Below are 23175 nucleotides of genomic sequence, written 5' to 3' on the forward strand. Positions count from 1 at the left end.
ATCTTATATATTCAGCAAACAACAAGGTTGTAAAATATGTGAACTAAAAACATAGAACTAAAAGGAGAAATAGATAAATCCACAATTACAGTTGGAGACTTCAACATCCATTTCTCAACAATTGACAGAACGCTGGATAAAAAGTCATCGAGGTCATCGATGAACTCAACAACACCATCCAATTAGGAATCTAATCCATATGATAGAACATTCTACTCAACAGTAGAATATACTGTCACCTTCAACTTGATAAGGAGCATCTATTTAAAAAAATCTTAAAGCTAATGCCATACTTATTAGTGAAAGATTGAATGCTTTCTTTCTAAGATTAAGAACAATGCAAGAATGTCCACCGTCACTACTTTTACGGAATATAGTACTAGAAATTCTAACTAGCATAGTAAGGCCAATGATATCTCCAGTTTACCCACTAGCTGACCGCAGGTACATGAGCAAGCCCAGTCAAGGTCAGCTAGACCAGAAAAATTGCATAGGTGAGCACAGCCTAAATTGTCTACCTGCAGAATCATGAGCTAAGTAAATGGTTGTTGTTTTAAGCCAGAGAGTTTGGGATGGTTTGTTACACAGCAATAGCTAACTAATGTAGGAAGACTCAGTATTCTAAATATATCAGTTCTCCATTAATTTACAAATTAATTAATCTACAAATGAGCTTATAAATGTAGCACTATCCTAATGGAAGTTTTTCTTTTAACTAGGTAAACTTATTGTCAAGTTCACAGGGAAAAATAAATGAAATAGAAAAGCAAGAAAACTCTAAAGAATAAGGGCAGGGACACTCCTTCCTACATATTAAAGCTTGTTATATAACCTCAGTTCTTAAAGTAGTGTAGTGCTGGTGCATCATTAGACAATCAAACAAATGGAGCAGGATTAAAAGTTCAGAAATTCAGTATATGATATAGGTGAAATGTCAGTTCAGTGGAGAAAATTATTGACCGTCCATCAATAGTTTTGGGATAATTAAGTCTCCAAAGTGTGTGTGTCAAGGGGTAGTTTGCTCTTCAGAAGTTAAGAGGAAAAACGGCAAGACACAGAATGGGAGAAAATGTTGACAATACATTTGTCTGCCAAAGAATTTGTATTCAGATTATATGAAGGACTCACCAACTCAATAATAATGCAATTAAATGAAAACATGGACAAAATATTTGAAGAAATGCTTCACTAAAGAATATATACAAATGGCCAATGAGCTCATGAAAATATTTAGAATTAGCTACCAGGGAAATGCACATGAAAACCACAACGCAGTAGCACTGTATACCTGTTTTAAAATTAAGAAGACTGATGATGCCAAGTGTTGGCAGTGAGGTATATAATAACTGGAACTCTCATACATTGCTGATAAGGATGTACTATAATGGTCACAAAACTAGAATGCAGTTTGTAAAAAAAGTTCAACATACAGCTACCATGCCACCCAGCACTTCTGCTCTTAGAAATCCAGGGGAAATGAAAGAATATGTCCATACAAAGACTGCACAGGAGTGTCCATAGTAACTTTATTCACAGTAGTCCAAAACTGGGAGCAACCCAACTTGCTGTCAATAGGTAAATGGGTAAAAAAAATAATTATGGTATATTCATAAAATGGAGCACTACTCGGCAGTAAAAAAGGAATAAATTACTGATGACATACAACGTTAAAATCTGTATGCTGCTAAACCAAGATGGTGGAGGAGTAGGAGGACTTGGAGTTCATCTCTTTTCACAAATGCATCACAAATACATCTACAGATGGAACAATTCTCACAGAACACTGGCTGAACACTAGCAGAAGACCTTGGACACTGGAAAGGACAAGAAAGACCCCCACATAACTGGGTAGGACAAAAGAAAGAAGGGAAAAAGAAGAGGAGAGGAAGCAGGATGGGATCTGCGCACTTGGGGAGGAGCTGAAGCAGAGGAGAGGTTCCTGTATCTGGAGAAGCCCCCTCACCGACGAGGAAATCAGTTGGGACAGAAGGGGATCATCTGAGGCTCTCAGAGGAGCATGAAACGGCTGGTCTGTGGCAGATAGAACAGAGTAAGATCTACACAGATTGTCCGTGCCACAGCCCCGTGCATCCCAGACTGGGACGTGAGTCCACCAGTGCACACGGGGGCTGAGAGCTGGAACGTGGGGATTGGAGAACAAACCCAGGGGGAGGACTGCTGTTGGCTGCGAGGAGACAGCCAGAGGGGATGGGAGAGAGGTAATCCACAACTGGGAATGCTTGTGGAGGAAACCCAGACTGCCATAGAAGCAAGGTGCCACTGTTAAGTGACGCGCAGGGGGTGGAACCACCATTGAAGCCTCTCTCTCCCCATGCACTGGCCCCCTGCCCCGCCAAGTGCTAGGAAAAGCCCCCACCAGAGCTGACCTTCTCATGCCTGCTGCCAGGTGCTAGGAAAAGACCCCACCAGGGCTGACCTTCTTGAACCAGCTGCCAGGCGCTAGGAAAGGCTCCCACTAGGGCCAGATCTCTCACGCCCATGGCTGCCAGCTTTCCCATACACTTGTCGCCAGCAGGGCCCCTGCAAACCAGGCAGCTGTGCCACCTCCACGTCCTGTCCCCACCGGGGCAGACATGAGTGCTCCAGGGCAGTCTCAGGAGCAGACTCCTGTGGATGGCCCATGTGCAGAGGTGGGGCTAAAACCACAGATGAGCCCCAGGGGCGGGGCGACTAAGGAAGAGGAACAAAAACCTTTCCATGCAGCTGCACAAACCGCAGATTAAATCCCTGCAGTTGGCCTGGTAAACCCTGTGTCTGGAATATCTGAATGGACGAGTGTTCCCATAACTGAAATCAGTCTAGCTTTAGCTGCTGTGGACTTTGGGGACTAGTACACATGGGAGTTGGGCCAGGTCAGAGTCTGAGCTGCCCCCACAGTGCCCACAGAGGGACCAGAGACTTACTTAGGGGTTTTGGAGGGCCTCCTGGGGAGGTGAAGGTTGGCTGTGACTCACGGTGGGGAGAAGAACACTGACAGCTGAGACCCTAGGAAAATATAATTATTACTGTTTTTTTATGTTTTGTTTTGTTCTTTTCTTCTGTTTTTTAAATTTGTTTTTACTTTTTATTTAGTGTAAAAATTTTTAAATATATTTTTAATTCTTTTATATTTCTATTTCTGTGTTACTTTTTTGCTGTTCTGTTTTTTCCTTGTTTTTTTTCTTTCCTTTGTTCTATTTGTTCTTATCTTTTTTATAATTTTTTTTCTCATTTTTGTGTCCTGTTTTCTTTGCTTTTTCCTTCAGTTTGCATTCTGCTTTTTGTCACTAATATATAGTGACAAAAAAACAGATCAGTGTTTGCTTGAGGCCAGGTATAAAGTGAGGGGTGGTTTGCTTGGGGCCAGGAATCTTCTGGCGAAAATGGAAATATCCTATTTGTGATGGTGGTTTCACTGGTAAATACACTTATCAAAAGTTAATGAAGTGTATACCATAAATGAGTACAATTTATTTTATGTAAATCGTAACTCAGTATAGGTGATATTTAAAAACCCAAAAGCTTAGTTAGAAATGTATTAAAAATGCAGGAAGCCAGACACTGTCATGTGCTGCCAATGGGAAAGTGAACTGGTCAACCCTGGGGAGTTCGGCTTGGTCTTATCTATCAAAATTATGAACACAGTGGCACCTTTGACTCAACTAGTCCACTTTCAGGAACTTATCCCACTTCCACACTTCGTAAATGACGTGTTTGCAAGTTTACTAGTTGTAGCATTATTTGTAATAGCAAGCAATAAGGAAATGGTTAAATTAACCTTGGTACATTGATGCAATGAAATACTTAAGCAGTTGTGACTTCAGTCTTTCGTTGCGACTTAAGAATGAGGGAGATCTTTGAGTACTGACACGGAATATCCTCCAAGACATTTTAAGTGACAAGAGCAAGGGGCTTGACAATGTGTATTATGCTGAGAAAAGAGTAAGAAAGTGTATGTTCAGGTTTGCTTATATTTATTTGCATACAGTGTCGGGAAAGATACATAAGAAATTAATAATAGTGATTATCTTATGGGGAGAACAGGAGGTGACGAGGGGGAGAAAGGGGACAAGGAGACTCTTCCCTATACACTGATAACATTTTATTTTTGAACTAATTTATAATAAATCAATAAATAGAAATTTAAAGCTATTTTAAGATAAAGTCCTGAGTAGATTTTTTGTAAAGAAAACTGGAAAAATAAGAAGATTACACAAAGGATTTCTAAAATATTATAAGATGGTAGATATTCTTCCTGGGACAAGATTTTATTAAGTTTGGATCCAATCGTGTTTTGCTTTGCTTCTGTATTTCTAATAGTTAATTGTATTTCTTAGAATTAGACATTGTTATTAAGTAGTGATCACCAAGTGCTGTACATAAAAAGAAAGAAAGAAAGAGAGAAAGAGGGAAAGAAAAGAAAGAACGATGGTCACAATGTTTCCATAGTCCATACTCGGTAATACACACCAGTTTCCTTCATGGGACCCTAGTTCAGTCTCCTTAGTAGGTCTCAGTGGGGCCTGGCATCTGTATTTTTCTGAAGTTCTACAGGTGATTCGGTAAATGCTGCTTGGAAGGGATCATTATCGCTGGTGCTTTGGGTATGGCTGAACCAGATGTGGTATATGGTCTGTCAAAGTAGAAGGACCGTTTCACGAAATGAATTCTATTCGAAATCATACCTAACTGTTTTTGAATGTGAAACATTCTCTCCGGCGTCCCTAGTTTAGATTCCCTTTAGCTATGCATAGAGTCAAGTAACTTTAATAGTGTATTTTTCTTGGATGTGTTCCCAATTCAGGTCCCTGGCCACCTCCATTTGGGAAGATAGAACATACTGTTTGGGATATTCAACCCAAAAGTAACTGAAATACCTCTAACAGTATGGCTTTTTTGAGCTAACGAAAATCATGGCATTATAGAGAAAAAGTTGTACATGTCCTTGGAATGTTTAGAACTAAGGAAAGACTTCAGATAATACGAAAAAGGATGAGGAAATATGGAAGCGGTCCTTATGGTCTTTAATTTCACATTTTCTTTTTCTTTCAGTTGGCTTTTGAAACAATGAGTGTTATATCTGTGGTCACTAACTGTGCTCTGATTGGAATGTCACCACAAGTGAATGCACTCTTTCCAGAGTCAAAAGCCGACCTCATTTTGATCGTAGTAGCAGTGGAGGTAAGTGAACATTTAGACCTGTTTTAAATAGTCTCTACGTCAGATGCCTGTGTTATTCTAAGGCAGTGATGTCCCTGGCTGTCAGTGATGGGCAGTTTAGCGACATGCATTTACTGGTAAGAAAGCAAAGTGGCTCAGGTAATAGGAACACATGAGGATCCAGGCTGTCCATTCCTGGTTATTGACTACTACAAAAAAGTCACCGTGGTGCTAACAGGACTGATTTTTCCAGCCTTTGTGCTGGCCTGTCTAGCGTTGAGGAGATAAATCCTATTTGAAATAGAATTCTATAGATCTAATGGGTTTTTTTTCAGTCTGTTTGAGGGTGAGGGAATCTGTCGCTTCCACTTTCTAAAGCAGATAAATCCTAAGAAATGCTTTTTGATCATGACTTAAGTCTCATTTGCAATAGGTGTGGGATTCATTGCAAAACACTCTGAAACTCCAAAATGTAACGTGTAGGAAGACTCATAATTTCACATACCAAGTACAAGTAGGCTGTCTGTGTACTTTTTAGATATTTGTCTTGTTTATCATGTTTCTGAATACAGATTACCGTAACATCTTGAAAATTAAGCACTAACCAGTTTGCAAATGGAAGAATTTGCAGGAATTTTTTTGTTGCTAGTGATTATAGTTGTCAGGAATATTGTGATCTTTCATTTTTAGATACTAAAAAAATAGAGCAGTAGTGGAGATTTATCAAAGTAGAATTTAGTAGGGTCATAGAGCAGTGATTCTGGACTTAGGGCTGACCGTAAGAAATGGAATTGTGAACTTGTACATTTGTAATGGTGGCTAAAGAAATATATTCTCCTTTGCTCTGTTTGCTCTTTTAGTGTATTTGATAGGAATCTGTGTTCATGATAGAAGCTGTACGTAGAGTATGCATTTTGGAGAATGATTTTAGACAGCAGCAACTAGGAAGGGAAAGCATGGCCTTGCAGGTAAAAGTAGGTCTGTTTTGAATTTTGTGAGTTGAACAGGATTTTGGAGAGCGATTTGCAAGGCAATTTATTACCTGTGGCAGTAAGAGAACAAAACAGAGGTACCTTAGACAGGGGATGGCCAGCTGGCCAGGCTCACAGTGCATCTTCTTGATTTAAGATATGGCCCTTAACTTTGCAGATCTTGGAAGCTGTCTTTGCCAGCACATCCAGAGCTAATAAGGCTTTGTGGCTGACTTACACTTAATCATGAGACTCATAGGGGACTGACCAGAATACCAGGTAGTTAATCTACCATAAGGAGACTTTTCCAGTGCTTATAACCGTAGGTGTTAAAGTAGAAGTGGAGGGTTTCCTTGGTGGCGCAGTGGTTAAGAATCCGCCTGCCAGTGCAGGGGACACCGGTTTGAGCCCTGGTCCGGGAAGATCCCACATGCCGCGGAGCAGCTAAGCCTGTGCGCCACAACTACTGAGCCTGTGCTTTAGAGCCCGCAAGCCACAATTACTGAGCCTGTGCTTTAGAGCCTGCACGCCGCAGCTACTGAAGCCCATGCGCCTAGAGCCTGTGCTCTGCAATAAGAGAAGCCATCGCAATGAGAAGCCCACACACTGCAACGAAGAGTAGCCCCCGCTCACTGCAACTGGAGAAAGCCCGGGCTCAGCAGCGAAGACGCAATGCAGCCAAAAATAAATAAATTAAATAAATAAATTTTAAAAAATAAATAAAAAAGTAGAAGTGGAATTGGTTGTTAGAAGATTTCTTGGTAACTTTAGAAGCAGAGCAGGAGGAGTGTAATAGTCTTGAGAGACGCAGGATACCTGAAAACCATCCCTTCCTTCAAACAGAGCAGAGCGCTTTCATGAGCCGGATCTTGGTGTCCATCGCCAACTTCGGAGCAATGCTGGATGATTTCAGTACTGCCCACTTCTTGAGTTTGCCTTCACTTTCTCTAGACTTTTGGCTGGCCCGGTCTTCCTGAATATTCCCATTAATTAGACCACTGTCTTCTTTTGTATTGGTGATCTCTTAATCAGATTGCCACACCCTGCTTCTTAATTAATGTGGGAGATTTCCTGGCCCATAAGACTGTCCTGTAAATGGCTAACCTCAAGTGTTGCAGACTGATTTTGCTGGCTAATCCTCATGTATTCACTTCATCTGCAAGTTTTAACGTGTACTTTGTTGTTCCCCTGAGCTAACCCTTATGCCTCCTCTTACATTTTTAGTCTCTTCATATAGTATTAAAGTAACTGTTTTACTGTCATTATCTAAACTGGTTCCTTAGAGTACAACAGAAATAAGCCTCTATTTAAAAATCTTGTGAGGAGAAACCTTAGGGTTTTTTTTTTTTTAATTTTATTCATTTTTTTGGTTGCCTTGGGTCTTCGTTGCTGCGCGCAGGCTTTCTCTAGCTGCGATGAGCGGGGTCTACTCTTTGTTGCGGAGCGCAGGCTTCTCATTGTGGTGGCTTCTCTTGTTGTGGAGCACGGGCTCTAGGTGTGTGGGTTTCAGTAGTTGTGGCACGTGGGCTCAGTAGTTGTGGCACGCGGGCTCAGTAGTTGTGGCTCACGGGCTCTAGAGCACAGGCTTAGTAGTTGTGGGACACGGGCTTAGTTGCTCCACGGCATGTGGGATCTTCCCTGACCAGGGCTCAAACCCCTGTCCCCTGCATTGGCAGGCAGATTCTTAACCACTGTGCCACCAGGGAAGCCCCAGGATTTTTTTTAATTAAAAAGAAAATTTTAGATTTTTTTTTAAAGCTTGATTGAGTATGCAATGTAAAATTGAATAAAAGACAAAACGATCATTATTTTATGTTGGTAACTCAGTGTCATGTTACAACTTTTGTGTATTTACTGCCATCTAGTGTTTCCTTTAAAAACTCATGAGACTTCAACACTACTTTTATTTGCGTAATAGTTGCAGAAATTTATTACAGACTGACCAAGAGAATAGCCTACCAGTATGTGAAACCATATGATAGAATCATATGAAATGCCGTTTTGTGGGTTAAAAATAGTCAAATATTGGGAATTTCATAAAATTCAGCCCACAGCATTAAGTCAGTATCTAAATAATTTCTCTTAAATAATCATCATTATCTTCACTTCTGAGACAAATTTAGCTCACTTCTTTGATGTAATTTCAAGGAAAGGATCACTATGTTAAATGCAGAATTACACAAAGATCTCCATTTCCTAAAAGATAGAAATGGCCTAAAATCCTCTAAATATCAAATGTTTGATAATCTTTCATTTTAGCGTTAAATGCATTCACAGTTTTCTTCTAATTTTACACTTGGCAAGACGCAGCAAACATATTGAATGCTAACAATTCACCTACTAAATGCTGTTCTTTTTCTAGGGTGAAAATGAATTAACTCACCTAGAAGTTGCACTGCATTTCTGATGGTTAGGTTCTGGTGACCAGCAAGCCAGTCTGCACCATGCACGTTTAATTGGTAGTTTTAAAAATATCACTGAATTGCAGTTTATTTTACAAAAGAACGTAAGTTAGGTAATTTTCTGTCTAGTGCTGCTCAGAAACAGTTGATTCTCATCTCTTTGTAATGACTAGAGGTGTCTTCTGAGAGTGGACTGAACCCTTAGGGTTCTTTTGTGCCCCGACTCACAGCCTTTATTTTCCTATTTAAAAAAAAATTTGTTTCGTACTTAAAGAAAAGTTGCAAGCATAATACAGATAATCCCTATATATCCCTTTATTAGGAGTCACTAATTTTGAACATTCTGCCGTATATGTGCTTGCTCTCTGTCTCTTGACTGATTTACCTCTGTATTTGTATGTACATATAGATATTTCAAACTATCGAGATTCTATTTCTGTACTGCCTCTTAATGCACTGTGGCCCTGGGCCAGTCACCTTGTCTTGTAAGCTCGTCTCCTTGACTGCGTATTGAGCCCAGTGCAGCATCCTTTCCAGGGATGCTCTGAGGAGTGTAGTAGAAATGGCACATGTGTAACCCTAATCACAAGTGTCTGGCATGGAGCAGGTGCTGAACAAATTGCAGGTCTTGTTATCACTCTTACAAGGCAAGATACTGTACATGTAAAATGCCAAACACAGAGCTGGGCACTTGATCAAGGTACAGTGCATGTGAGCTGCAGTTCTAACCATCTCTGCAATGGCAGAATGAAGCTTTTGTTATCTTTATTATCATTCTATCATCATTTGTTAAGCAGGCAGTATAGCAGCATGGTAGTAGCTTGGGGTGTCAGAGTCAGGAGGTAGATGAATTAGAATTTCAGCTCTTCCCCTTAATCTCTGCACACCCTGGTTTCCTTAGATGTAAAATGAGAGCATTGGTATTGTACACAAGAAGTGATGTAACCAGGTCTGACACAGAGGAGGAGGTGAAAAAGTGATGACTTCACAGTACCACCGTTGTTAATGAGTTAATCCTTTAGCAGTTGACTCATGTCTCCATCAGCTCATTCATGCATTTCCCTGGGCTTGGTTCTTCATAATAACACCGAATTGGTTTTGTTTGTGCTGAAGTTTCTTACTTAAGTATTAATTGCCTTCTCTTAGGTGCCTGTTTCCATCGCGTGATATGATTCCATTTTTCTTCTCTCTTCCTGGTCTTGTTCCCACATCTGAATTCAGCCCTCCCTCCCACCCATCCATCACGCATCAAGTCTTGCTGATTCTGGCTTCTGAATATCTGTTGAGTTTCTCTTCCCTGTTACCATTGGCATGGTTTGAGTTTAGGCTCTCACCATTTCTCATCTAGACTTATTTTTTAACAGCTTTTGGAGCTATAAGTCACATAACCATACAGTTCACTCATTTCAGATATACATTCCACGCCTCTTACCTGGACTTTTACAGCAGATCCTCACCAGCCATCTGGTTTTCACGCTTTCCCTCCCCTGCCTCGTGCTCTCTACTTCTGGAGTGGTTATTCTAAAATGAAATTCTGATCACATTTCTCCTCTGCTCACAGAAGAAATGCCCAAGTTAAATATCAGGTTCTTTATAACTTCCTTTTCCCCTTCACCTCCCCTGCTGCCCCATCTCACCCTTGGACATGCCGGAGCCCTTCCTACAAGTTGCTATTAGCATTTACTAAAACTGTACGGCAATCATGTGTGTCTTCCACCAGACTGAGCTTCCTGAGAGCAGGGGCAAGGACAAGCACGTAATAATACTCAATAACTGAGAAGTGGCCATTGAATTACTTTAACTCTTTGTTTTCAAGTGATTAAGCAATCGCTTGTTAAATGTTAATGAATGAATGAGTCACATATAGTTGTTGTTTTTTTTCTTCAGTGAACATACAGTTAGTGTTAGCTATTTGAGAATTAACTTCAACTTTTTAATTAAAGATTCTGCTGTACCTTTGGGAAGTACACTAACAAAACCCCTATGGCAAAATATGAAAATTATGTTATTTATAAGAAAAGGTGAACTGAATTAGGCAGTATGGTAAAGTGATTAAGAACATGGGCACTGGATTCAAATCCTGATTCCAGTTTGACAGGCTATGTGTCTTTGAACGACGTTGAACAATTCAGTACAATTGGTATGCAGATACTGAATAAGTGCACGTGGTATGCTTACCACAGTGCTTGGCAACATGAAGTATTCAGTATTTGTTAGTAATTGTTGTTGTCTCAGAAAAAAAGATCTGTTCTCATAAAAGTCTCTTCACCTGGTTGAAAGGTCTGATTAAATTCAGAGATTTCAATTTAAAAACTTGCCTAGGAAGGAACCCACAACTAACTCTTCACTGCACTTCCCAGTGTGGGACCATGTGTTGGGTTCTCCACTTCCCAGTGTGGGACCATGTGTTGGGTTCCTAAGAAGGTAAATAAGGTTTTTGACCTTGGATTAGGGTACTTGGGATGGAATTATTGAACTGGGTTTTTTCCTTCTTCCTTTTGCTTCATCGATTCCTGTGATAATCTTGGTAATTTTCTCATCTTTCTATGGGCTGCCCCCCTCTTCGGTTTGATGAAACATTGCTCTGTGTTCTCTTAATGGTGTGGGAATAATTAAAGACAGTCAAGGTAAATTCTTTCATTGGATATGTATTCATTGGGTGCTTACAATATGCCGGGCATTACCAAGATACAGCCCTGCCTTTAGAAGTGCTCACAGAGAGAATCCTCTGAGAGAGAAATCACAGTGCAGTAGAAGGCCTCTTTCCTAACCTTCCCCAGCTCTCTCCATCCCCTCCTGACAGACTTCCGACTGGCATAGACTCTCCCAGCTTGCTGGGTGGGAGCCATGGGCAAGATGTCCACTCGCTGAGTTAAGTGCTTACCAAGAAGCACTTTGTTCCCAAATCTGTTTATGTGTGGTCTTCTCGTTACTGTGATTGGCATAATTTAATTAAATGGAATGAAAACTGATGAAATGTGTGTGCTAAAATAGAGAAAGCCGTCATTTCCGTGAAAACCTTTGGAAAGACTCCATAAAGACAAACTACTATCAGATGGGTAAAGATGAGTCAACTATAAAAGATTAGGGAAAATCATAAAAAATATGGGCAGCTTCCAGATTCTGTTTTTATATTGCTTCACAAGTGTCTTTCAATTTTCACTCTTTGTTAAAGAAAACAAACCTGGGAATCTTTGACATTGTATCATGGGTGTTATTTATGCCTAGAAGACAGTGAGAAGCTCCATCACTGGATCCTACTCAGAGGAAAGGCCTTGGCTCCACATTAAAAGATTTGCAAATAAATGTATACATTTAAATGTTTGTTAAAATAAAATATTAAAGATAGGCATTTTTTTTAATGGGTCCTCATTTTAGCTAACTTTTTTGGTTAACTGAGGAATTACTGACCCAGGTGAGCTGCCTAAAGGAGCTTCTGTCCTCGGGGAATAGGGGATTAGGGGCCTGGCTTTTTTTATTTTTATTTTTTTTTGCGGTACGCGGGCCTCTCACTGTTGTGGCCCCTCCCGTTGCGGAGCACAGGCTCCGGACGCGCAGCTTCAGCGGCCATGGCTCACGGGCCCAGCCGCTCCGCGGCATGTGGGATCCTCCCGGACCGGGGCACGAACCCGTGTACCCTGCATCGGCAGGCGGACTCCCAACCACTGCGCCACCAGGGAAGCCCAGGGGCCTGGCTTTTAAGTTTGTCAATTAATGGGAAATATTGGTTTGTTGAAGGACCCAGTGCCCTTCAAAGTGATGATTAGTATATAATCTGTTTAAATGTGACTTTGTTGATATCCGAGTTTTGCAAATTACTTTCCATTCTTTTTTTTTTTTTTTTCTTACTCTGCATTCTTTTAAGGTGATAACAGTGGTTATAACCTGTTTCTTATCCTGGAAAGTTTAGGAAAAGGCAGGTCTCTGAAAGAGATCAGTTTATACTCGGAATGAAGTTGTTTTCAGATAAGAATTTTGGAAGCATTAAGAATTAGAAAGCTTGACAGTTTCTCTACACTCTTAAGTTATAATTTCTACCTTATTTAAAGTAAAATTGCAGAACATGCTGTATATCCATATTCAAACGTAAATACGCCAGATATCCACAAAGAAAATGACTTGGGTTATTCGTCTTTGAGGACTGTCACTCAGGTCTCCTCTCAGTTGGCACTTTCAAAGCCTCCTGTCAAGTACCTGCTCCCTCTGATATCTCCTATTACATCCTAGCCTGTGCCCCGCCTTCAGCCACAGACCTGCTAAGTGCACTGGCTTCCACTCGAACTTACCTGCTGACTGCCTCTTTGCATGACATTGAACTTCCCTTTCTGATACATAAACCAGTTCACAGTCAAACTTGCCTCCTTTCTCTGCTTTTCTCTTTTATTCCTTTGGAGAATGGGAGATAAGAAAGCATTTTGGTTTCATTTTTTTTTTCCTAAGATGGAAAGCAAGTTGTGCTTCAGAAAATTGAGAGTAGACTTTAAGAACATAAGAAATCTCCACTCTTTATAGTATTGGATGGGATGTTGAGAAGTACCAATCCAAGGGGAATACATTTGGGGAGGCCTTGTATGGCAGGGGACCTCTTTTGAAGGAAGAGTGGGACATTGGGGCAGCTCCAGAGGGAGGAGTGACTTGGGAATGGTGTGGTCACAGGCCATGTGGGTTTGCTTAGGGAGAGTGAAGAGCATGAATTGGGGTATAGGGGTAATGGATGGGGAAATGGGTGGAGGGCTCAGAGCTCATGAGGAAAACTTTACATTGCATGTACATTTCATTGTAAAGTGGTCCGTTTCAACATGCTCAGAGGCAGGACTGCAATATTCATTTCCCCTCATTAATGTCAACTCTACTTGGCTATTCCCAGTGATACATGAAAATGAATAGCTTGAAGATTGAATCTACCGTATCTCCCCTCCTTTCCTTACTAGGGAGTAGGTGCCGCATGTGGGTATGAGGAGGTTGAAGTGGGTTTATGCCTGAGGAGGCTGACCCTGCGGGTGTAGACAGCATTGGCTGTCCTCTGCCCTGGGCCACACCTGCGCCCTCCTGTGTCTCAGTGGTCCCAGTAGCTGCCAGGTTTCTCTGCTCTTTCCACAAGGGTCCAAAAGCTGGAGTCCGCCACGACCTCTTTTCCACTGTCCTCCAATCCACCTTGTCTTTTTGGTTCCTGCAGTCCTGTTGGTTAGGTCCCAGTTCTTTATGCCTGCCAATCCTTATAGTTTATTTCTTCTGCCAGAAATACAAAACTGTCAGAATAGTTGTTCTTAAGGACCTGTTCTTTCAGCTTTCCATCTGTGCTTTCATATAACTTGTTTTATTTCCGTTTAACATGCTGTTTCTGGGTTGCTGGTCTACACTGGAAAGACAAAGAAGAAAAATTACACTCTTGCCCTCTAAGGAGACCTCAACTCACAGGCAGAGCATTTCAGTAGTCATTTTTGATGCCTATCTTCTTGCTTTTCCCCTCAATTAAAACAGTGCCTTTAAATCCATGTTTCTCAGCATCTGGACCCTGCTTAATCACCCCTCTCCTTTAGGAAAGTTCTCCCACATTAGCAGTACCCAAATCCAAAATGTTGTGTTTGTCCTCTAGGTCGAATCTCACTTCAAGAAACCCTTCACTGTTTTTTTTTTACACTGGAATTCTGTATCAAAGATTGAACCAGGTTTGAATATCATTTTTTAGTGCCATAGATTTTGATGTATTAACTGGATTTGGTGAAATGGTATCAATTTGACCAGTTAACCTTTTTTCTAGTTATTTTTATATGTCATAATTACTCTTTTATTTTGTCGTTATTTCTGTTTTCCTTCTTCCACGCCCCTCCCACTTTAGTCTGTAGCCTAAAAGGTTCAAAGGGGCTTTAGTGTCTTTTGTAGTCCCCCAAGGGGCTGTGTTCTAAAGATCGGTTAAATTAGAAATCACGTGAGAGTGTTTTTGCAGACTCCAAGGTGCTTATAAATGTAAGATGTTAATATCACCACTGTAATTTCTTCCTAGGTAATAAAATGTGTTCCCAATCCCATTATGTTATAAATGTTACTAAAAGTGGACTATTTTCAAAGATGTTAAGAATCATGAAAGGAAGGGAGAGAAAGATTTTAAATGTTGATTACTTTGTAAGAAAACGTCTTTTTATCTTACATATTTTAGTTGAAAGCCCTTCTCTTCCAATTGAAAGAATGTAAATGCCATGTTTTACACACACACACACATTCATACATACATATATATACATATATGTGTGTGTGTGTGTATTTTTTTAATAAGATATGCCTGTTCTGAGCCTGAAGATCAAGTTTCTCCTCTGGCAGCTTGAGCACAAGGTGGAGGATGAGCTGCAGAAAACGTAAAGACATGATTATCCCCATGCTTCTGTCAGTGGGCCCCAGCTGGGACCATTTCTGCATGTGCACTAAGATTGTAGTGCTTCCATTATCCTTTCTAGTTCAGCACTTCACGGGAAAACTAATTGGCACCATCTGTGCTAATAATTAAATCTGTGATGTGGTCACTGGTGCACAAGGAATTCAGGTTGAGGGAGTGTTTCACAGCAGAAAGGTGGTGGGATTGGAGCAGAAAAAGAATATAATTTATTAATAGTCTTTCATGATGAGTTGTAGAAAAGGAACCACAAGGAAAAAGAGCAGCTGTCTTTTGGGTCAGTGATATCCTTCCACTGAGGTTTTAGGAAGGATGGAGGAGCAGGACTATGGAGAGAGCTCATTGCAGTGTCTTCTCTTTGCTCTTACATCTGTCCTGTAGATTTTTGTCATCTGCATCCAGTCTAAATTCGAGCACTGCAATTTACTGAGGGTGGTTGTCAGGGAGTTAGCAGTAAGGTGAATGACTACGAAGGTACAGCACAAGGGCATTTTTTGGAGTGACAGAATTGTTCTTTATCCTGATTACGGTGATAGTTCCACAGCTAAGTGCATTTGGTAAAACTTAAAGAGCTGTGCACCAAAAGGAGTGATTTTTACTCCATGTAAATGAAAAAGTAAAATTTTAAAAGTATAAAAATTTATTGAAAAACATGCTTTGGAAAATCTTTTGTCTCTGCCTCAGAATATGTTCACGATGAAAGAAGTATTTTTTCCCCAAAAGTAATAAAGAAACAACCTAATACCAATTAATCTAAAATTTGAATTTACATAGCAAGTGGCTGTTTTCAAACTCCAAATAAGATTTCATAATTGAATTTTTAGAGATAGTGCTAAAAGGTTTAAGAGAAGTAGGCTTCTTTGGCTTTTCTTTTTTGAGCCCTCATAACTTTGTTTCAACATAAAAGGAGCTGCTCATCTTGAGTATATTTTTTGCTGATGAGAGGAAATTAAGGAGGTGAGCCACAGTTCTCAGACATTGGAGAATTCACTGGTCATGCTAAGAACAGAAAGGATCAGCTGTTTTTATATTTTATTGTATTCAGACTTTTCTGAATGTGGGTCATGCAAAAAAAATGCAAACAATTATGTGGAAAGTAATATGCACTGCTCTTAAGCCTTTTAAAGGCACAAGGTATTCTTCCTGTGCTTCTAGAATCAGCAGGATTGTAGGACAAATAGGAAGCAGCACAGTAGGAACAAGTAAATGAGGGATGAAGATTGATGTCAGTTAGTGGAATCATTAAAAACCATAAAGTTTGTACTTGGTAATTTTTTTTCTCTGCCATCTATTTTCTTTTCTTTTCTATTCTATACATAGTATCAATAGTGTATATATGTCAATCCCACCTCCCAGGTCATCCCACACCCCCTTGCCCCCTCTGTTTCCATACGTTTGTTCTCCACATCTGTGACCATTTCTGCTTTGTAAGTAAGATCGTCTACAACAATTTTTTCAGATTCCACATATATGTATTAATATATGATATTTATTTTTCTGACTTACTTCACTCTGTATGACAGTCTCTAGGTCTGTCCACGTCTCTACGAATGACCCAATTTCGTTCCTTTTTATGGCTGAGTAATATTCCATTGTATATATGTACCACATCTTCTTTATCCATTCCTCTGTTGATGGACATTTAGGTTGTTTCCATGTCCTGGCTGTTGTAAACAGTGCTGCAGTGAACATTGGGGTGCATGTGTCTTTTTCAGTTATGGTTTTCTCTGGATAGATGCCCAGTAATGGGATTGCTGGGTCACATGGAAGTTCTATTTCTAGTTTTTAAGGAACCACCGTACTATTCATAGTGGCAGTATCAATTTACATTCCCACCAACAGTACAAGAGGGTTCCCTTTTCTCCACACCAGCATTTATTGTTTGTAGATTTTGTGATGCTGGCCATTCTGACTGGTGTGAGGTGATACGTCATTGTAGTTTTGATGTGCATTCCTCTAATAATTAGTGATGTTGAGCATCTTTTCATGTGTTTGTTGGCCATCTGCATGCCTTCTTTAGAGAAATGTCTGTTTAGGTCTTCCACCCATTTTTTGATTGGGTTGTTTGTTTTTTTGATATTAAGCTGCATGAGCTGTATATTTTGCAGATTAATCTTCTGTCACTTGCTTTGTTTGCAAATATTTTCTCCCATTCTCAGTTTTATAGTGTCTGGCCTTACATTTAGGTCTTGAATCCATTTTGAGTTTATTTTTGTGTACGGTGTTAGGCAGTATTCTAATTTCATTCTTTTGCATGTAGCTGTCCAGCTTTCCCAGCACCATTTATTGAAGAGGCTGTCTTTGCTCCATTGTATATTCTGGAGTCCTTTGTCATAGATAAGGTGACCATAGTGTGCGTGGGTTTATCTCTGGGCTTTCTATCCTGTTCCATTGATCTATATTCCTGTTTTTGTGCCAATACCATACTCTCTTGATTACTGTAGCCCTGTAGTAGAGTCTGAAGTCAGGGAGCCTGGTTCCTCCAGCTCTGTTTTTTTTTGTCCTCAAGATTGCTTTTACTATTTGAGGTCTTTTGTGTTACCATACAAATTGTAAAATTTTTTGTTCTAGTTCTGTGAATAATGCCATTGGTAATTTGATAGGGATTGCATTGAATCTGTAGATTGCTTTGGGTAGTATAATCATTTTCACAATATTGATTCTTCCAATCCAAGAACACGGTATATCTCTCCATCTGTTTGTGTCCTCTTTGATTTCTTTCATCAGTATCTTATAGCTTTCTGCGTACAGGTCTTTTGCCTCCTTAGGTAGGTTTATTCCTAGGTATTTTATTCTTTTTCTTGCAATGGTAAATGGGATTGTTTCCTTAATTTCTCTTTCTGATCTTTCATTGTTAGTGTATAGGAATGCAAGAGATTTCTGTGTATTAATTTTGTACCCTGCGACTCTACTAAATTCATTGATTAGCCCTAGTAGTTTTCTGGTGGCATCTTTAGGACTTTCTATGTACAGTATCACATCATCTGCAAACAGTGACAGTTTTACTTCTTCTTTGCCATTTTGGACTCCTTTTATTTCTTTTTCTTTGATTGCCAGAGCTAGGACTTCCAAAACTATGTTGAATAATAGTGGTGAGAGTAGGCACTCTCGTCTTGTTCCTGACTTTAGAGGAAATGCTTTCACTTTTTCACCATTGAGAATAATGTTTCCTGTGGGTTTGTCATATATGGCCTTTATTATGTTGAGGTAGGTTGCCTCTGTGCCCACTTTCTGGAGAGTTTTTATCATAAATGGGTGTTGAATTTTGTCAAAAGCTTTTTCTGCATCTATTGAGATGATCATATGGTTTTTATTCTTCAATTTGTTAATATGGTGTATCACATTGATTGATTTGCATATATTGAAGAATCCTTGCATCCCTGGGGTAAATCCCATTTGATCATGTATGATCCTTTTAGTGTGTTGTTGGATTCGGTTTACTGGTATTTTGTTGAGGATTTTTGTGTCTATGTTCATCAGTGATATTGGCCTGTTATTTTCTTTTTTTGTGATATCTTTGTCTGGTTTTGGTATCAGGATGATGGTGGCTTCATAGAGTGATTTTGGGAGTGTTCCTCCCTCTGCTGTGTTTTGGAAGAGTTTGAGAAGGATAGGTGTTAGCTCTTTTCTGTTTGATAGAATATGCCTGTGAAGCTATCTGGTCCTGGAGTTCTGTTTGTTGGAAGATTTTTAATCCTCCAGTTTCAATTTCATTACTTGTCATTGGTGTGTTCATATTTTCTAGTTCTTCCTGGTTCAGTCATGGAAGGTTTACACCTTTCTAAGAATTTGTTCATTTCTTCCAGGCTGTCCATTTTATTGGCATATAGTTGCTTGTAGTAGTCTCTTATGATCCTTTGTATTCCTGCAGTGTGAGTTGTAATTTCTCCTTTTTCATTTCTAATTTTATTGATTTGAGTCCTCTCTCTTTTTCTCTTGATTGGATCCGGCTAAATGTTTATCAATTTTGTTTATCTTCTCAAAGAACCAGACTTTAGTTTTATTGATCTTTGCTATTGTTTTTTTTTTCATTTCTATTTCATTTCTTTCTGTTCTAATCTTTATGATTTCTTTCCTTCTACTAACTTTGGATTTTGTTTGTTCTTCTTTCTCTAGTTCCTTTAGGTGTAAGATTAGATTGTTTATTTGAGATTTTTCTTGTTTCTTAAGGTAGGATTGTATAGCTATAAACTGCCCTCTTCGAACTACTTTTGCTGCATCCCATAGGTTTTGGGTCATCATGTTTTCGTTGTCATTTGTTTCTAGGTATTTTTTCATTTTCTCTTTGATTTCTTCAGTGATCTCTTGCTTATTTAGTAGTGTATTGTTTAGCCTCCATGTGTTTGTGTTTTTTACATTTTTTCTTCCCCTGTAATTGCTTTCTAATCTCATAGTGTTGTGGCTGGAAAAGATGCTTGATAACGATTTCAGTTTTCTTAACTTTACCGAGGCTTGATTTGTGACCCTAGATGTGATCTATCCTGGAGAATGCTCCGTGTGCACTTGAGAAGAAAGTGTATTCTGCTTTCGGATAGAATGTCCTATAAATATCAACTGAATCTATCTGGTCTAATGTGTCATTTAAGCCTTGTGTTTCCTTATTAATTTTCTGTCTGGATGATCTGTCCATTGGTGTAAGTGGAGTGTTAAAGTCCCCCAGTATTATTGTGTTACTGTCGGTTTCCCCTTTTATGGCCGTTAGCATTTGCCTTATGTATTGAGGTGCTCCTATGTTGGGTGTATAAATATTTACAATTGTTATGTCTTCTTATTGGATTGATCCCTTGATCATTATGTAGTGTCCTTCCTTGTCTCTTGTGACGGTCTTTATTTTGAAGTCTGTTTTGTCTGATATGAGTATTACTACTCCAGCTTTCTTTTGATTTCCATTTGCATGGAGTATCTTTTTCCATTTCCTCACTTTCAGTCTGTATGTGTCCCTAGGTCTAAAGTGGGTCTCTTGTAGACAACATATATACGGGTCTTGTTTTTGTATCCATTTAGCCAGTCTGTGTCTTCTTATTGGAGCATTTAATCCATTTACATTTAAGGTAATTATCAGTATGTATGTTCCTATTACCATTTTCTTAACATTTGTGGGTTTGTTTTTGTAAGTCGTTTTCTTCTCTTGTGTTTCCTGCCTAGAAAAGTTCTTTTAACATTTGTTGCAAAGCTGGTCTGGTGGTGCTGAATTCTCTTAGCTTTTGCTTGTCTGCAAAGTTTTTGATTTCTCTGTCACATCTGAATGAGAGCCTTGCTGGGTAGAGTAATCTTGATTGTAGGTTTTCCCCTTTCATCACTTTAAATATATGCTGCCACTCCCTTCTGGCCTACCGTGTTTCTGTTAAAGATCAGCTGATAACCTTTTGGGGATTCCCTTGTATGTTATTTGTTGCTTTTCCCTTGCTGCTTTTAATAGTTTTTTCTTTGTATTTTATTTTTGTTAGTTTGATTAATATGTGTCTTGGTGTGTTTCTCCTAAGGTTTATCCTGTATGGGACTCTCTGTGCTTCCTGGACTTCAGTGGCTATTTCCTTTCCCGTGTTAGGGATTTTTTCGACTTTAATCTCTTCAAATATTTTCTCAGACTTTCTCTTTCTCCTCTTCTTCTGGGGCCCCTATAATTCAAATGTTGGTGTGTTTAATGTTGTCCCAGAGTCTCTGAGACTGTCCTCAATTCTTTTCATTCTCTTTTCTTTATTCTGCTCTGTGGCAGTTACTTCCACCATTCTATCTTCCAGCTCACTTATCCGTTCTTCTGCCTCAGTTATTTTGCTATTGATTCCCTCTAGTTTTAATTTCAGTTATTGTGTTGTTCATCACTCTTTGTTCTTTAGTTTTCCTAGGTCCTTGTTAAACATTTCTTGTATTTTCTCCATTCTATTTCTGAGATTTTGGATCATCTTTACTATCATCACTCTGAATTCTTTTTCAGGTAGACTGCCTATTTCCTCTTTATTCATTTGGTCTGGTGGGTTTTTACCTTGCTCCTTCATCTGCAGCATATTTCTCTGTGTTCTCATTTTGTCTAACTTACTGTGTTTGAGATCTTCTTCCTGCAGGCTGCTGGTTCGTAGTTCCTCTTGCTTCTGGTGTCTCCCCTCGGTGAGTGAGGTTGGTCCAGTGGCTTGTGTAGGCTTCCTGGTGGGAGGGACTGGTGCTTGCATTCTGGCGGGTGGAGCTGGATCTTTTCCCTCTGACAGGAAGTGTCACGTCTGGTGGTGTGTTTTGGGGTGTCTGTAGGCTTAGTACGACTTTAGGCTGTCTGTCTGCTGATGGGTGGGTTTGTGTTCCTGTCTTGCTTGTTGTTTGGTGTGGGGAGTTCAGCACTGGAGCCTGCAGGTAGTTGGGTGGAGCCAGGTCCTGGAGTTGAGATGGAGACCTCCAGGAGAACTCTCGCTGATTAATATTGCCCGGGGCTGGGAATTCTCTGGTGTTCCAGCATCCTGGACTTGGCACTCCCATCCCAGAGGCTCAGGCCCAGCCCCCAGCCTGGGAACCAAGACTCCACAAGCTACACAGCTTGGCAAAAAAGAGGAAAAATAAGAAAGGAAAAAGGGTGGGAAGAAAACAAATGAAGACAAACAGGCAAACAAAACCTAAGACAAATTGTAAAAGCTAAACCAAACAAAGAAGCAAAGAAAATAACCAAACACATAGATGCACAAAATAAGAAAGAAAAACAGGGAAAGCAAAAAACAAAAGAACACCCAGACAAACAAAAGAGTCCCCAAACAAAATCAAACAATTAAAAACAGAACTAACAAACACAAAAAATAAAAAACAAAAGAAAAGCAGAATGCAAACTGAAGGAAAAAGCAAAGAGAACAAAAGAAACACACAAAAACAATAAAGATAAGAGCAAATAGAACAAAGGAAAAAAAGATAAAAACAAAGCAGAACAAAGGAAAGAAAAAAAAACACACAGAACGACCAAGGAGTAATGTAGAAAAAATATATATATTAAAAAAATTTTAAACTAAATAAAAATAAAAACAAATAATAATTAAAAAAACAACAAAACAAAACATAAAAAAAACAGTGGTAATTATTTGTTCCTGGGGTCCCAGCTGTCAGTGTCCTTGCCCGCACCACGAGTCACAGCCAACCTTCACCTCCCCGGGAGGCCCTCCACAACCTCTAGGTAAGTCTCTGGTCCCTCTGTGGGCACTGTGGGGGCAGCTCAGACTCTGACCTGGCACCACTCCTTTGTGTACTAGTCCCCAAAGCCCACAGCAGCTAGAGCTAGACCGGTTTCAGTTGTGGGAACACTCGTCCATTCAGATATTCCATAGATGCAGGGTTTACCAAGCTGATCACGGGGATTTAATCTGTAGAGTGTGTGGCTGCAAAGAAAGATATTTTCTCCTCTTCCTTAGTCGCCCTGCTCCTGGGGCTCATCTCTGGTTTTAGCCCCACCTCTTCGTGTGGGCCGCCCACAGGAGTCTGCTCCCGAGGTTGCCCTGGAGCACTCGGGTGTGCCCAGTGAAGACAGGGCATGGAGGTGACACAACTGCCTGGGTCACAGTGGCTCCAGCAGCAACAGGTGCATGGGAAAGCTGGCGGCCACGGGCACAAGAGATCTGGCCCTAGTGGGAGCCTTTCCTAGTGCCTCGCAGCTAGCATGAGAAGGTCAGCCATGATGGGCTTTTATAGTGCCTGGCGGGGCAGGGGGCCGGTGCGTGGGGGGAGAGAGGCTTCAATGGAGGCTCCACCCCCTGTGCATCTCTCAACAGTGGCGCCTTGCTTCTACGGCAGTCTGGGTTTCCTCCACAAGCATTTTCAGTTGCAGATTTCCTCCCTCCCGTCCCCTCAGGCTGTCTCCTCACAGCAAACAGTAGTCTTCTCCCTGGGTTTGCTCCGATCCCCACGTTACAATTCTCAGCCCTTGTGTGCACTGGCAGACTCATGTCCCAGTCTGGGGCACTCAGGGCTGGGGCACGGACCATCTGTGTGGGTCTCACTCTGTCCTGTCTGCCACAGACCAGCCGTTTCACCCTCCTCTGACAGCCTCAGATGCTCTCCTTCTTTCCCAACTGATTTGTGTGTCAGTGAGGGAGCTTCCCCAGATGTGGAACCGCTACTCTGCTTCAGCTCCTCCTCCAGATCCTGTCCCGCTTCCTCTCCTCTTCTTTTTCCCTTCATTCTTTCGTCCTGCCTGGTTATGCAGGGATCTTTCTTGTCCCTTCTGGTGTCCATTGTCTTCTGTTAGCGTTCAGCTGGTGTTCTGTGAGAATTGTTCCATCTGTAGATG

General features: G+C 40.4%; 1 protein-coding gene across 4 annotated transcripts in view; it reads left to right on the plus strand.

Moving 5' to 3' along the window:
* Positions 1-23175, plus strand: part of ANO10 (anoctamin 10) — a 213492-nt gene that overhangs the window by 52527 nt on the left and 137790 nt on the right. For all 4 annotated transcript variants that reach the window (XM_027088317.1, XM_027088318.1, XM_027088320.1 and 1 more), the window contains one exon: positions 5053-5181. In XM_027088317.1, the coding sequence (XP_026944118.1) occupies positions 5053-5181 (129 nt within the window). The remainder of the gene's footprint in view (positions 1-5052; positions 5182-23175) is intronic.

The sequence above is a fragment of the Aethalodelphis obliquidens genome, unplaced genomic scaffold, assembly GCF_003676395.1.
Source record: "Aethalodelphis obliquidens isolate GAN/ISIS:26980383/991018 unplaced genomic scaffold, ASM367639v1 scaffold62, whole genome shotgun sequence".
Lineage (NCBI taxonomy): Eukaryota > Metazoa > Chordata > Mammalia > Artiodactyla > Delphinidae > Aethalodelphis > Aethalodelphis obliquidens.